At 51.6% G+C, this 13,249-nt stretch overlaps 1 protein-coding gene across 2 annotated transcripts in view; it reads right to left on the bottom strand.

The window, feature by feature from the left end:
- The window catches only part of LOC119964206 (palmitoyltransferase ZDHHC12-B-like), a 51,505-nt gene that overhangs the window by 19,854 nt on the left and 18,402 nt on the right, over positions 1-13,249 (bottom strand). For both annotated transcript variants that reach the window (XM_038793492.1, XM_038793493.1), the window contains exon 3: positions 11,293-11,389. In XM_038793492.1, coding sequence (XP_038649420.1) covers positions 11,293-11,389 — 97 coding nt within the window. The remainder of the gene's footprint in view (positions 1-11,292; positions 11,390-13,249) is intronic.

Genomic DNA, 13,249 nt, shown 5'->3' with positions numbered 1-13,249 from the left:
GTTAAGAAATCGGATCTCGAAGGTAGTGATCTCAGGATTACTATCGGTGCCACGTGCTGGTCAGTGTAGAAATGACAGGATATATAGGATGAATACATGGCTGAAGAGATGGTGTCGGGGGAGGGTTTCAGATTCCTGGGGCATTGGGACCGGTTCTGGGGGAGGTGGGACCTGTACAAACTGGACAGATTACACCTGGGCAGAACTGGAGCTGATGTCCGAGGGGGGGCTATTTGCGAGAGCGGTTGGGGAGTGTTTAAACTAATATGCCAGGGGGATGGGAACCTATGCGAGGAGTCAGAGAAAGAGGGAGCAAGGAGAAAAACAAAAGGTAGAAAAGTGAATAAGAAACGTGATAGGTGGAGAAACCAAGGACAAAATTCAAACAGGGCAGTAGAGAAAAATATTGGGAGCAAGACAAGCATTGTGAAAAAGACAAACTTAAAGGCTCTGTGCCTTAATGCACGGAGCATTTGCAATAAAATGGATGAACTAATCGCGCAGATAGATATAAATGGGTATGATATAATTGGGATTACGGAGACATGGCTGCAGGGTGACCAGGGATGGGAACTGAATGTCCCAGGGTTCTCAGTACTTAGGAAGGACAGGCATAAAGGAAAAGGTGGTGTTGTGGCACTGCTGGTTAAAGAGGAAATTAACACAATAGTGAGAAAGGATATTAGCTCTGACAATGTGGAATCTGTATGGGTAGAGTTGAGAAATACCAAGGGGCAAAAAACATTAGTGGGTGTCATATATAGATCTCCAAACTGCACTGGTGAGGTTGGGAATGGCATTAAACACAAAATTAGAGATGCATGTAACAAGGGAATATCGGTGATCATGGGTGATTTTAATCTTCACAGAGATTGGGCAAATCAAATTAGCCACAATGCCGTAGAAGAGGAATTCCTGGACTGTATACGGGATGGTTTTCTTGACCAATATGTGGAGGAACCAACTAGAGAACAGGCCATATTAGACTGGGTGCTGTGTAATGAGAAGGGAATCATTGCCAATCTGGCTGTACGAGAACCCTTGGGGATGAGCAACCATAACATGTTGGAAAGTTTTTATCAAGATGGAGAGTGAAGTAGTTGATCCAGAGACTAGGCTGCTGAATCTTAATAAAGGGAACTATGAGGATATGAGGCGTGAGTTGGCCTTGCTGGATTGAGGAGCGTTACTTAAAGGGATGACAGTGGATAGACAATGGCAAACATTCAAGGAACGCATGGGGGAACTACAGCAACTGTTCATTCCTGTCTGGCACAAAAGAAAAATGAGAAAGAGAGTCAATCCATGTCTTACAAAGGAAATTAGAAATAGTATCCGATCCAAGGAAGCAGCAGACAGATTGACCAAGAAAAATAATAGGTCTGAGGATTGGGAGCAGTTTAGAATTCAGCAAAGGATGAAGGGATTGATTAAGAAGGAGAAAGTATAGTATTGGATTCGATTGGGTTACTTTATTGTCACGTGTACCGGGTTACAGTGAAAAGTATTTTTCTGCGAGCAGCTCAACAGATCATTAAGTACATGGGAAGAAAAGGGAATAAAATAAAATACATAATAGGGAAACACAAGGTACACAATGTAACTACATAAGCACTGGCATCGGATGAAGCATACAGGGTGTAGTGTTAATGAGGTCAGTCCATAAGAGGGTAATTTAGGAGTCTGGTAACAGCGGGGAAGAAGCTGTTTTTGAGTCTGCTTGTGCATGTTCTCAGGCTTTGTTATCTCCTGCCCGATGGAAGAAGTTGGAAGAGTGAGTAAGCCGGGTGGGAGGGGGTCTTTGATTATGCTGCCCGCTTTCCCCAGGCAGCGGGAGGTGTAGATGGAGTCAATGGATGGGAGGCAGGTTTGTGTGATCGACTGGGCTGTGTTCACGACTCTCTGAAGTTCCTTGCGGTCCTGGGCCGAGCAGTTGCCATACCAGGCTGTGATAGAACATAGAACATAGAACAGTACAGCACAGAACAGGCCCTTCGGCCCTCGATGTTGCGCCGAGCAATAATCACCCTACTTAGACCCACGTAACCCGTATACCCGTCACCCAACAATCCCCCCATTAACCTTACACTACGGGCAATTTAGCATGGCCAATCCACCTAACCCGCACATCTTTGGACTGTGGGAGGAAACCGGAGCACCCGGAGGAAACCCACGCACACACGGGGAGGACATGCAGACTCCACACAGACAGTGACCCAGCCGGGAATCGAACCTGGGACCCTGGAGCTGTGAAGCATTGATGCTAACCACCATGCTACCGTGAGGCCCCAGATAGGATGCTTTCTATGATGTATCTGTAAAAGTTGGTAAGGGTTAATGTGGACATGCCGAATTTCCTTAGTTTCCTGAGGAAGTATAGGCGCTGTTGTGCTTTCTTGGTGGTAGCGCGACGTGGGTGGACCAGGACAGATTTTTGGTGATGTGCACCCCTGGGAATTTGAAACTGCTAACCATCTCCACCTCGGCCCCGTTGATGCTGACAGGGATGTGTACAGTACTTTGCTTCCTGAAGTCGATAACCACCAGCTCTTTAGTTTTGCTGGCATTGAGGGAGAGATTGTTGTCTGCACCACTCCACAAGGTTCTCTATCTCCCTCCTGTGTTCTGACTTATCGTTATTCGAGATCCGGCCCACTATGGTCGCATTGTCAGCAAACTTGGAGATGGATTTGGAACCAAATTTTGCCACGCAGTCGTGTGTGTACAGTGAGCAGAGTCGGGGGCTAAGTACGCAGCCTTGCGGGGCCCCGGTATTGAGGACTATTGAGGAGGAGGTGTTGTTGTTAATTCTTATTGATTGTGGCAGGTGCAGTATAATTTGGATAAATGTGAGGTTATTCACTTTGGAAGCGAAAACAGGCAGCCAGAGTGAGACACAGACAGAGAGAGACACAGCCATTGAGTCACAGCCAGAGTGAGAGAGAGACACAGCCAGAGTGAGGCACAGCCAGAGTGAGACACAGCCAGAGTGAGACACAGCCAGAGTGAGAGACACAGCCAGAGTGAGACACAGCCATTGAGTCACAGCCAGAGTGAGAGAGAGACACAGCCAGTGAGGCACAGCCAGAGTGAGACACAGCCAGAGTGAGACACAGCCATTGAGTCACAGCCAGAGTGAGAGAGAGACACAGCCAGAGTGAGACACAGCCAGAGTGAGACACAGCCAGAGTGAGAGACACAGCCAGAGTGAGACACAGCCAGAGAGAGACACAGCCATTGAGTCACAGCCAGAGTGAGAGAGAGACACAGCCAGAGTGAGACACAGCCAGAGAGAGAGGGAGACACAGCCAGAGAGAGAGAGAGACACAGCCAGAGAGAGACACAGCCAGAGTGAGACACAGCCAGAGAGAGAGAGAGACACAGCCAGAGTGAGACACAGCCAGAGTGAGAGACAGCCAGAGACACAGCCAGAGTGAGAGACAGCCAGAGTGAGACACAGCCAGAGTCAGACACAGCTAGAGTGATACACAGCTAGAGTGAGACACAGCCAGAGTGAGACACAGCCAGAGTGAGGCACAGCCAGAGTCAGACACAGCCAGAGGGAGACACAGCCAGAGTGAGACACAGCCAGAGCGAGAGACACAGCCAGAGTGAGACACAGCCAGAGTGAGAGGGAGACATAGCCAGAGAGAGACACAGCCAGAGTGAGACACAGCCAGAGAGAGACACAGCCAGAGTGAGAGGGAGACATAGCCAGAGAGAGACACAGCCAGAGTGAGACACAGCCAGAGTGAGACACGGCCAGAGTGAGACACAGCCAGAGTGAGTCACAGCCAGAGAGAGACACAGCCAGAGAGAGACACAGCCAGAGTGAGACACAGCCAGACAGAGACACAGCCAGAGTGAGACACAGCCAGAGTGAGACATAGACAGAGTGAGACACAGCCAGAGTGAGACACAGCCAGACAGAGACACAGCCAGAGTGAGACACAGCCAGAGTGAGACATAGACAGAGTGAGACACAGCCAGAGTGATGCACAGCCAGAGTGAGACACAGCCAGAGCGAGGCACAGCCAGAGTGAGACACAGCCAGTGAGACACAGCCAGAGTGCGTCACAGCCAGAGTGAGAGTGAGACACAGCCAGAGTGAGACACAGCCAGAGTGAGACACAGCCAGAGAGAGAGAGAGACACAGCCAGAGTGAGAGTGAGACACAGCCAGAGTGAGTCACAGCCAGAGTGAGGCACAGCCAGAGTGAGACACAGCCAGAGTGAGGCACAGCCAGAGTGAGCTACAGCCAGAGTGAGGCACAGCCAGAGTGAGACACAGCCAGAGTGAGACACAGCCAGAGTGAGACACAGCCAGAGTGAGACACAGCCAGAGAGAGAGAGAGAGAGAGAGACACAGCCAGAGTGAGGCGCAGCCAGAGTCAGACACAGCCAGAGTGAGAGTGAGACACAGCCAGAATCAGACACGGCCACAGTGAGAGTGAGACACGGCCAGAGTGAGAGTGAGACACAGCCAGATTGAGAGAGAGACACAGCCAGAGTGAGACACAGCCAGAGTGAGACACAGTCAGAGAGAGAGAGACACAGCCAGAGTGAGTCACAGCCAGAGTGAGACACAGCCAGAGTGAGACACAGTCAGGGTGAGACACAGCCAGTGTAAGAGTGAGACACAGCCAGAGTGAGAGATACACAGCCAGAGTGAGGCACAGCCAGAGTGAGACGCAGCCAGAGTGAGACACAGCCAGAGTGAGACACAGCCATAGTGAGACACAGCCAGAGTGAGACACAGCCAGAGTGAGACACAGCCAGAGTGAGACACAGCCAGAGTGAGACACAGCCAGAGTTGGTCACAGCCAGAGTGAGACACAGCCAGAGTGAGACACAGTCAGGGTGAGGCACAGCCATAGTGAGACACAGCCAGAGTGAGACACAGCCAGAGTGAGACACAGCCATAGTGAGACACAGCCAGAGTGAGACACAGCCAGAGTTGGTCACAGCCAGAGTGAGACACAGCCAGAGTGAGACACAGTCAGGGTGAGACACAGCCAGAGTGAGACACAGTCAGGGTGAGACACAGCCAGAGAGAGACACAGCCGTAGTGAGACATTTCAGAGAGAGACACAGCCCGAGAGAGACACAGCCAGAGTGAGACACAGTCAGAGAGAGACACAGCCAGAGTGAGACACAGCTAGAGTGAGACACAGCCAGAGTGATGCACAGCCAGATTGAGACACAGCCAGAGTGAGACACAGCCAGGGTGAGACACAGCCAGAGTTGGTCACAGCCAGAGTGAGACACAGCCAGAGTGAGAGAGAGACACAGCCAGAGTGAGACACAGCCAGAGAGAGAGGGAGACACAGCCAGAGAGAGAGAGAGACACAGCCAGAGAGAGACACAGCCAGAGTGAGACACAGCCAGAGAGAGAGAGAGACACAGCCAGAGTGAGACACAGCCAGAGTGAGAGACAGCCAGAGACACAGCCAGAGTGAGAGACAGCCAGAGTGAGACACAGCCAGAGTCAGACACAGCTAGAGTGATACACAGCTAGAGTGAGACACAGCCAGAGTGAGACACAGCCAGAGTGAGGCACAGCCAGAGTCAGACACAGCCAGAGGGAGACACAGCCAGAGTGAGACACAGCCAGAGCGAGAGACACAGCCAGAGTGAGACAGAGCCAGAGTGAGAGGGAGACATAGCCAGAGAGAGACACAGCCAGAGTGAGACACAGCCAGAGAGAGACACAGCCAGAGTGAGAGGGAGACATAGCCAGAGAGAGACACAGCCAGAGTGAGACACAGCCAGAGTGAGACACGGCCAGAGTGAGACACAGCCAGAGTGAGTCACAGCCAGAGAGAGACACAGCCAGAGAGAGACACAGCCAGAGTGAGACACAGCCAGACAGAGACACAGCCAGAGTGAGACACAGCCAGAGTGAGACATAGACAGAGTGAGACACAGCCAGAGTGATGCACAGCCAGAGTGAGACACAGCCAGAGCGAGGCACAGCCAGAGTGAGACACAGCCAGTGAGACACAGCCAGAGTGCGTCACAGCCAGAGTGAGAGTGAGACACAGCCAGAGTGAGACACAGCCAGAGTGAGACACAGCCAGAGAGAGAGAGAGACACAGCCAGAGTGAGAGTGAGACACAGCCAGAGTGAGTCACAGCCAGAGTGAGGCACAGCCAGAGTGAGTCACAGCCAGAGTGAGCTACAGCCAGAGTGAGGCACAGCCAGAGTGAGACACAGCCAGAGTGAGACACAGCCAGAGTGAGACACAGCCAGAGAGAGAGAGAGAGAGAGAGACACAGCCAGAGTGAGGCGCAGCCAGAGTCAGACACAGCCAGAGTGAGAGTGAGACACAGCCAGAATCAGACACGGCCACAGTGAGAGTGAGACACGGCCAGAGTGAGAGTGAGACACAGCCAGATTGAGAGAGAGACACAGCCAGAGTGAGACACAGCCAGAGTGAGACACAGTCAGAGAGAGAGAGACACAGCCAGAGTGAGTCACAGCCAGAGTGAGACACAGCCAGAGTGAGACACAGTCAGGGTGAGACACAGCCAGTGTAAGAGTGAGACACAGCCAGAGTGAGAGATACACAGCCAGAGTGAGGCACAGCCAGAGTGAGACGCAGCCAGAGTGAGACACAGCCAGAGTGAGACACAGCCATAGTGAGACACAGCCAGAGTGAGACACAGCCAGAGTGAGACACAGCCAGAGTGAGACACAGCCAGAGTGAGACACAGCCAGAGTTGGTCACAGCCAGAGTGAGACACAGCCAGAGTGAGACACAGTCAGGGTGAGGCACAGCCATAGTGAGACACAGCCAGAGTGAGACACAGCCAGAGTGAGACACAGCCATAGTGAGACACAGCCAGAGTGAGACACAGCCAGAGTTGGTCACAGCCAGAGTGAGACACAGCCAGAGTGAGACACAGTCAGGGTGAGACACAGCCAGAGTGAGACACAGTCAGGGTGAGACACAGCCAGAGAGAGACACAGCCGTAGTGAGACATTTCAGAGAGAGACACAGCCCGAGAGAGACACAGCCAGAGTGAGACACAGTCAGAGAGAGACACAGCCAGAGTGAGACACAGCTAGAGTGAGACACAGCCAGAGTGATGCACAGCCAGATTGAGACACAGCCAGAGTGAGACACAGCCAGGGTGAGACACAGCCAGAGTTGGTCACAGCCAGAGTGAGACACAGCCAGAGTGAGAGAGAGACACAGCCAGAGTGAGACACAGCCAGAGAGAGAGGGAGACACAGCCAGAGAGAGAGAGACACACAGCCAGAGAGAGACACAGCCAGAGTGAGACACAGCCAGAGAGAGAGAGAGACACAGCCAGAGTGAGACACAGCCAGAGTGAGAGACAGCCAGAGACACAGCCAGAGTGAGAGACAGCCAGAGTGAGACACAGCCAGAGTCAGACACAGCTAGAGTGATACACAGCTAGAGTGAGACACAGCCAGAGTGAGACACAGCCAGAGTGAGGCACAGCCAGAGTCAGACACAGCCAGAGGGAGACACAGCCAGAGTGAGACACAGCCAGAGCGAGAGACACAGCCAGAGTGAGACAGAGCCAGAGTGAGAGGGAGACATAGCCAGAGAGAGACACAGCCAGAGTGAGACACAGCCAGAGAGAGACACAGCCAGAGTGAGAGGGAGACATAGCCAGAGAGAGACACAGCCAGAGTGAGACACAGCCAGAGTGAGACACAGCCAGAGTGAGACACAGCCAGAGTGAGTCACAGCCAGAGAGAGACACAGCCAGAGAGAGACACAGCCAGAGTGAGACACAGCCAGACAGAGACACAGCCAGAGTGAGACACAGCCAGAGTGAGACATAGACAGAGTGAGACACAGCCAGAGTGATGCACAGCCAGAGTGAGACACAGCCAGAGCGAGGCACAGCCAGAGTGAGACACAGCCAGTGAGACACAGCCAGAGTGCGTCACAGCCAGAGTGAGAGTGAGACACAGCCAGAGTGAGACACAGCCAGAGTGAGACACAGCCAGAGAGAGAGAGAGACACAGCCAGAGTGAGAGTGAGACACAGCCAGAGTGAGTCACAGCCAGAGTGAGGCACAGCCAGAGTGAGTCACAGCCAGAGTGAGCTACAGCCAGAGTGAGGCACAGCCAGAGTGAGACACAGCCAGAGTGATACACAGCCAGAGTGAGACACAGCCAGAGGGAGACACAGCCAGAGAGAGAGAGAGAGAGAGAGACACAGCCTGAGTGAGGCGCAGCCAGAGTCAGACACAGCCAGAGTGAGAGTGAGACACAGCCAGAATCCGACACGGCCACAGTGAGAGTGAGACACGGCCAGAGTGAGAGTGAGACACAGCCAGATTGAGAGAGAGACACAGCCAGAGTGAGACACAGCCAGAGTGAGACACAGTCAGAGAGAGAGAGACACAGCCAGAGTGAGTCACAGCCAGAGTGAGACACAGCCAGAGTGAGACACAGTCAGGGTGAGACACAGCCAGTGTAAGAGTGAGACACAGCCAGAGTGAGAGATACACAGCCAGAGTGAGGCACAGCCAGAGTGAGACGCAGCCAGAGTGAGACACAGCCAGAGTGAGACACAGCCATAGTGAGACACAGCCAGAGTGAGACACAGCCAGAGTGAGACACAGCCAGAGTGAGACACAGCCAGAGTGAGACACAGCCAGAGTTGGTCACAGCCAGAGTGAGACACAGCCAGAGTGAGACACAGTCAGAGTGAGGCACAGCCAGAGTGAGACACAGCCAGAGTGAGACACAGCCAGAGTGAGACACAGCCATAGTGAGACACAGCCAGAGTGAGACACAGCCAGAGTTGGTCACAGCCAGAGTGAGACACAGCCAGAGTGAGACACAGTCAGGGTGAGACACAGCCAGAGTGAGACACAGTCAGGGTGAGACACAGCCAGAGAGAGACACAGCCGTAGTGAGACATTTCAGAGAGAGACACAGCCCGAGAGAGACACAGCCAGAGTGAGACACAGTCAGAGAGAGACACAGCCAGAGTGAGACACAGCTAGAGTGAGACACAGCCAGAGTGATGCACAGCCAGATTGAGACACAGCCAGAGTGAGACACAGCCAGGGTGAGACACATCCAGAGTTGGTCACAGCCAGAGTGAGACACAGCCAGAGTGAGACACAGTCAGGGTGAGACACAGCCAGAGTGAGACACAGTCAGGGTGAGACACAGCCAGAGTGAGACACAGTCAGGGTGAGACACAGCCAGAGAGAGACACAGCCAGAGTGAGACATTTCAGAGAGAGACACAGCCAGAGTGAGACACAGCCAGAGTGAGACACAGCCAGAGAGAGACACAGCCAGAGTGAGACACAGCTAGAGTGAGACAGAGCCAGAGTGAGACACAGCCAGAGAGAGACACAGCCAGAGTGAGACAGAGCCAGAGTGAGAGAGACACAGCCAGAGTGAGACACAGCCAGAGTGAGACACAGCGAGAGTGAGACACAGCCAGAGTGATGCACAGCCAGAGTGAGACACAGCGAGAGTGAGACACAGCCAGAGTGAGATTCAGCTAGAGTGAGACACAGCCAGAGTGAGACACAGCCAGAGTGATACACAGCCAGAGTGAGACACAGCGAGAGTGATACACAGCCAGAGTGAGACACAGCGAGAGTGAGACACAGCGAGAGTGAGACACAGCCAGAGTGAGACACAGCCAGGGTGAGACACAGCCAGAGTGAGTGGTCTGGGGAATTTGGAGGAAAGTGGCGATTGGTTGCAGAGGGGACAGAAGTGTTTTTTTATTTTTACGCATTCTGCTTAATTTTCAGAGAGAGGTCTTGCCCTGTGCAGGAGTAAGAGCTACAAGGGGGAGAGCTGATGGTCGATAATAAAAAATATTAAAAAAAATAAATAAATCACTTATTGTCACAAGTAAGCTTCAATGAAGTTTTTGTGAAAATCCCCTAGTTGCCACATTGCAGCACCTGTTCGGAGAGACTGGTACGGGAATTGAATTTTGCTGTTGGCCTGCCTTTCTCTGCTTTCAAAGCCAGTGATTTAGCCCTGTGCTACACCAGACTCATGGGTAAGTTATTCCACTTTAAAATCTACATTACGGAAAGGCAGGAGTTTTGACTTTAAACACCTAATTTTCTACTTGGAATAAATTTAAGGTACGAGTCATTCAACTAATAGTGTGTTGGGAGCTCAGTCTGGTGTTTTCCATGTCCTGCAGGATGTGGGAATTCCTGGACGCTCTGTGTTGTTAGGATGACCACGTGCAGGAAGTGCCACGGGTTTGACCAGTTGAGAGCCGGGTTTCGGAGGTCGAACATCTGCTGGAGAAGAAGCGGTACATCCGCGGGGCAGAGAGTTTCGGGGAGAACACGCTTTCTGATGTGGTCACTCTGCAGCTTAAGGAGGTGCAGCTCGAGAGGGAATGCATTAACTGGAGTATTAGAGAAGTGTTGTTGCAATTGTATAGGGTGTTGGTGAGACCACATCTGGAGTATTGTGTCCAGTTTTGGTCTCTTTATTTGAGGAAGGATGTGGTGGCATTGGAGGCAGTTCAGAGGAGGTTCACCAGATTGATTCTGAGGAAAGATTAAACAGTTTTGGATTAAAGTCGCTGAAGTTCAGAGGATCAGAGGGGCTCTGATCGATATGGATAAAATACTAAAATGAATTGATAAAGTAAATGAAGACCAAATGTTTCCCCCTTGTGGGTCAATCCAGAGCAAGAGGTCACGGATATAGGTTGAGAGGCAGTAGATTTAGAATTGAGATGAGGAGGAACTATTTCTCGCAGGAGGGTGGTGAATTTGTGGAACTCGCTGCCCCATAGTGCGGTGGAATCTCAGTCATTAAATGGTGTCGAGAAAGGTAGATATATTTTTGATTTTAAAAAGGGTTAAAGGAATATGGGGAACAGATGGGGAGGTGGATTTGAGACCAGGAAGAAATCAGCCATGATCTGATTGAATAGTGGAGCAGGCTTGAGGGGCTGAATTGCCCATTTCTGCTCCTAATTCCGATGGACTCTACTTTCACGACCTTATGGTGAAGCCCACCCAGACCTGGGGATTTGTCAGCTGCAGACCCAACATTTAGCTCAATACCACTTCCCTGGCGATTGTCATTTTCCTGAGTTCCTCCCTGCCTTCCATTTTCTGATTTACATCTGTTTGTGGAGATGTTATCCCTGTCCTCTATAGAGAAGACCAATGCAAAATACCTGTTCAGTTCACCCACCATAGCTTACTTCCATTACCAATTCTCCAGACCCATTTCCCCCAGGCATTGTCACGCGGCAACCCTTTCACTAAAGCTTTTGATGAAGTGATTGTGTTACTCACCATGAAGATGTACGTCGGGTATAACCACCCCACAATGATCAGAACATAGATGAATATTGCAATTCTACTCCGCTTCTGTGAACCATAGATCACATCCCTTAAAAAAAAGCAAATGTAACTTGTCATGTAAACTTCCTGAGGGAAAGATGTGTAGGTATGGCTGCACAAACCCACTCAACTCACACTCGCTTGCACGCATACTCCCTCACAAGAAAGGGTGGTAAAGATAAACGCAGGCATTAGAGACCAGGCAGTCTCACGTCAGTGATGGGGTAACTACTGGAGAAAATTCTGAAGGAGAAAATCTATCTCCACTTGAATCTCCAATTCAGGCGGGAGCTATAAAATAAATGGCAGAACCATCAGCAGCATAGAGACACAGAGAGATCTGGGCGAGCAGGTCCACAGATCCTTAAAAGTGGCAGCACAGGTGGAAATAGTGAAGAAAGCATATGGCATGCTTACCTTCATAGGGCGGGGTATCGAGTATAAAAGCTCAAAAAGAATCTTTCAGTTGTATAGAACGTTGGTTGGGCCACATTTGGAATACTGTGTCCAATTCTGGTCACCGCACTACCCAGAAGGACGTGGAGGCTTTGGAAAGAGTACAGAAAAGGTTTACCAGGATGTTGCCTGGTATGGAGGGTATTAGCTATGAGGAGAGATTGAATAAACTGGGATTGTTCTCCCTAAGGAGACGGAGGCTGAGGGACGACCTGATAGAAGTTTATAAAATTATGAGGCAGAAATGACAATTACAAGGGGGCACAAGTTCAAGGTGAGGGGGGAAGGTTCAGTGGAGATATGTGGGGGGGGAAAGTTTTTTACACAGAGGGTGGTGGTGGCCTGGAATGCACGGCCAAGTGAGGTGGTTGAGGCAGATACGTTAGTGACCTTTAAGACTTATCTGGAAAGACACATGAACAGACGGGGCACCATGGGTGCACCTCCCGGGGCCAGATACCCTCCGCGCCCCCCCCGAGGACCCCGGAGGCCGCCCGTGCAGCCAGGTCCTGGCGAGACCAGCCTAAAATGGGCGGCCACTCGGCCCATTGTGGGCTGGAGAATTGCCAGGTTGCTGCTGCCAGCGGCCGCCGACTGGCGCGGCGTGATTCCAGCCCCCGCAAAATCCCCGGCGCCGGAGAATTTGGCAGCTGGCAGAGGCAGGATTCATGCCGCCCCCCGGTGATTCGCCAACTCGGCAAGGGGTTGGAGTATCCTGCCCAGTGTTTCCACAGCTGATGTGCTTTTTCTGGCTCTTTAATTTCCTGCTCTTCCGAAGCCAATGGACAACACTTCCCTTTTCTCCCACCAAGATTAGGATAAACCCTGCTCTGCTCACGTATACAGCTGGGAGGCTGGGAGGCTGGGAGGCTGGGATGCTGGGAGGCTGGCGTGTGAAGATAAAAATGACCAATCTGGTATCGACTCGCTCACCTGAGCTGGGAATGTGAGCTGGGAATGTGAGCTGGGAATCTGAGCTGGGAACCTGAGCTGGGAATCTGAACTGGGGAATATGAGAACAAAGAACAGAGAACAATACATCACAGGAACAGGCCCTTCGGCCCTCCCAGCCTGTGCCAGTCATGATACCAACCTTGGCCAAAACCCTCAGCACTTCCTAGTGCCGTATCCCTCTCCCACTGTCATCTGAATATCCCTTGGTTTAGTCTCTTACCAAGTGACTTGGGGCACATTGGGCTGTGGCTGTCAGGTGATAGGGGGTTTCAGGTTCAGTTTGACTGTTTTGGACAACAGAAGAAGAAATGATTTTTCCCGGTCTTTCTATGTTTTAATTTTAAACGCTGTTCCAGTAAAACATAGATTGTGGCTAACTGCCTCGGTAACTAGTGGCTAACTGACTCGATAACTTGTGGCTAACTGCCTCGGTAACTAGTGGCTAAATGTCTCAGTAACTAGTGGCTAACTGACTCGGTAACTTGTGGCTAACTGACTC

This window comes from Scyliorhinus canicula, chromosome 4 (assembly GCF_902713615.1).
Source record: "Scyliorhinus canicula chromosome 4, sScyCan1.1, whole genome shotgun sequence".
Classification (NCBI taxonomy): domain Eukaryota; kingdom Metazoa; phylum Chordata; class Chondrichthyes; order Carcharhiniformes; family Scyliorhinidae; genus Scyliorhinus; species Scyliorhinus canicula.
Note: the sequence above shows the minus strand (reverse complement) of the source record. Positions and strands in the feature narration are given on the sequence as shown.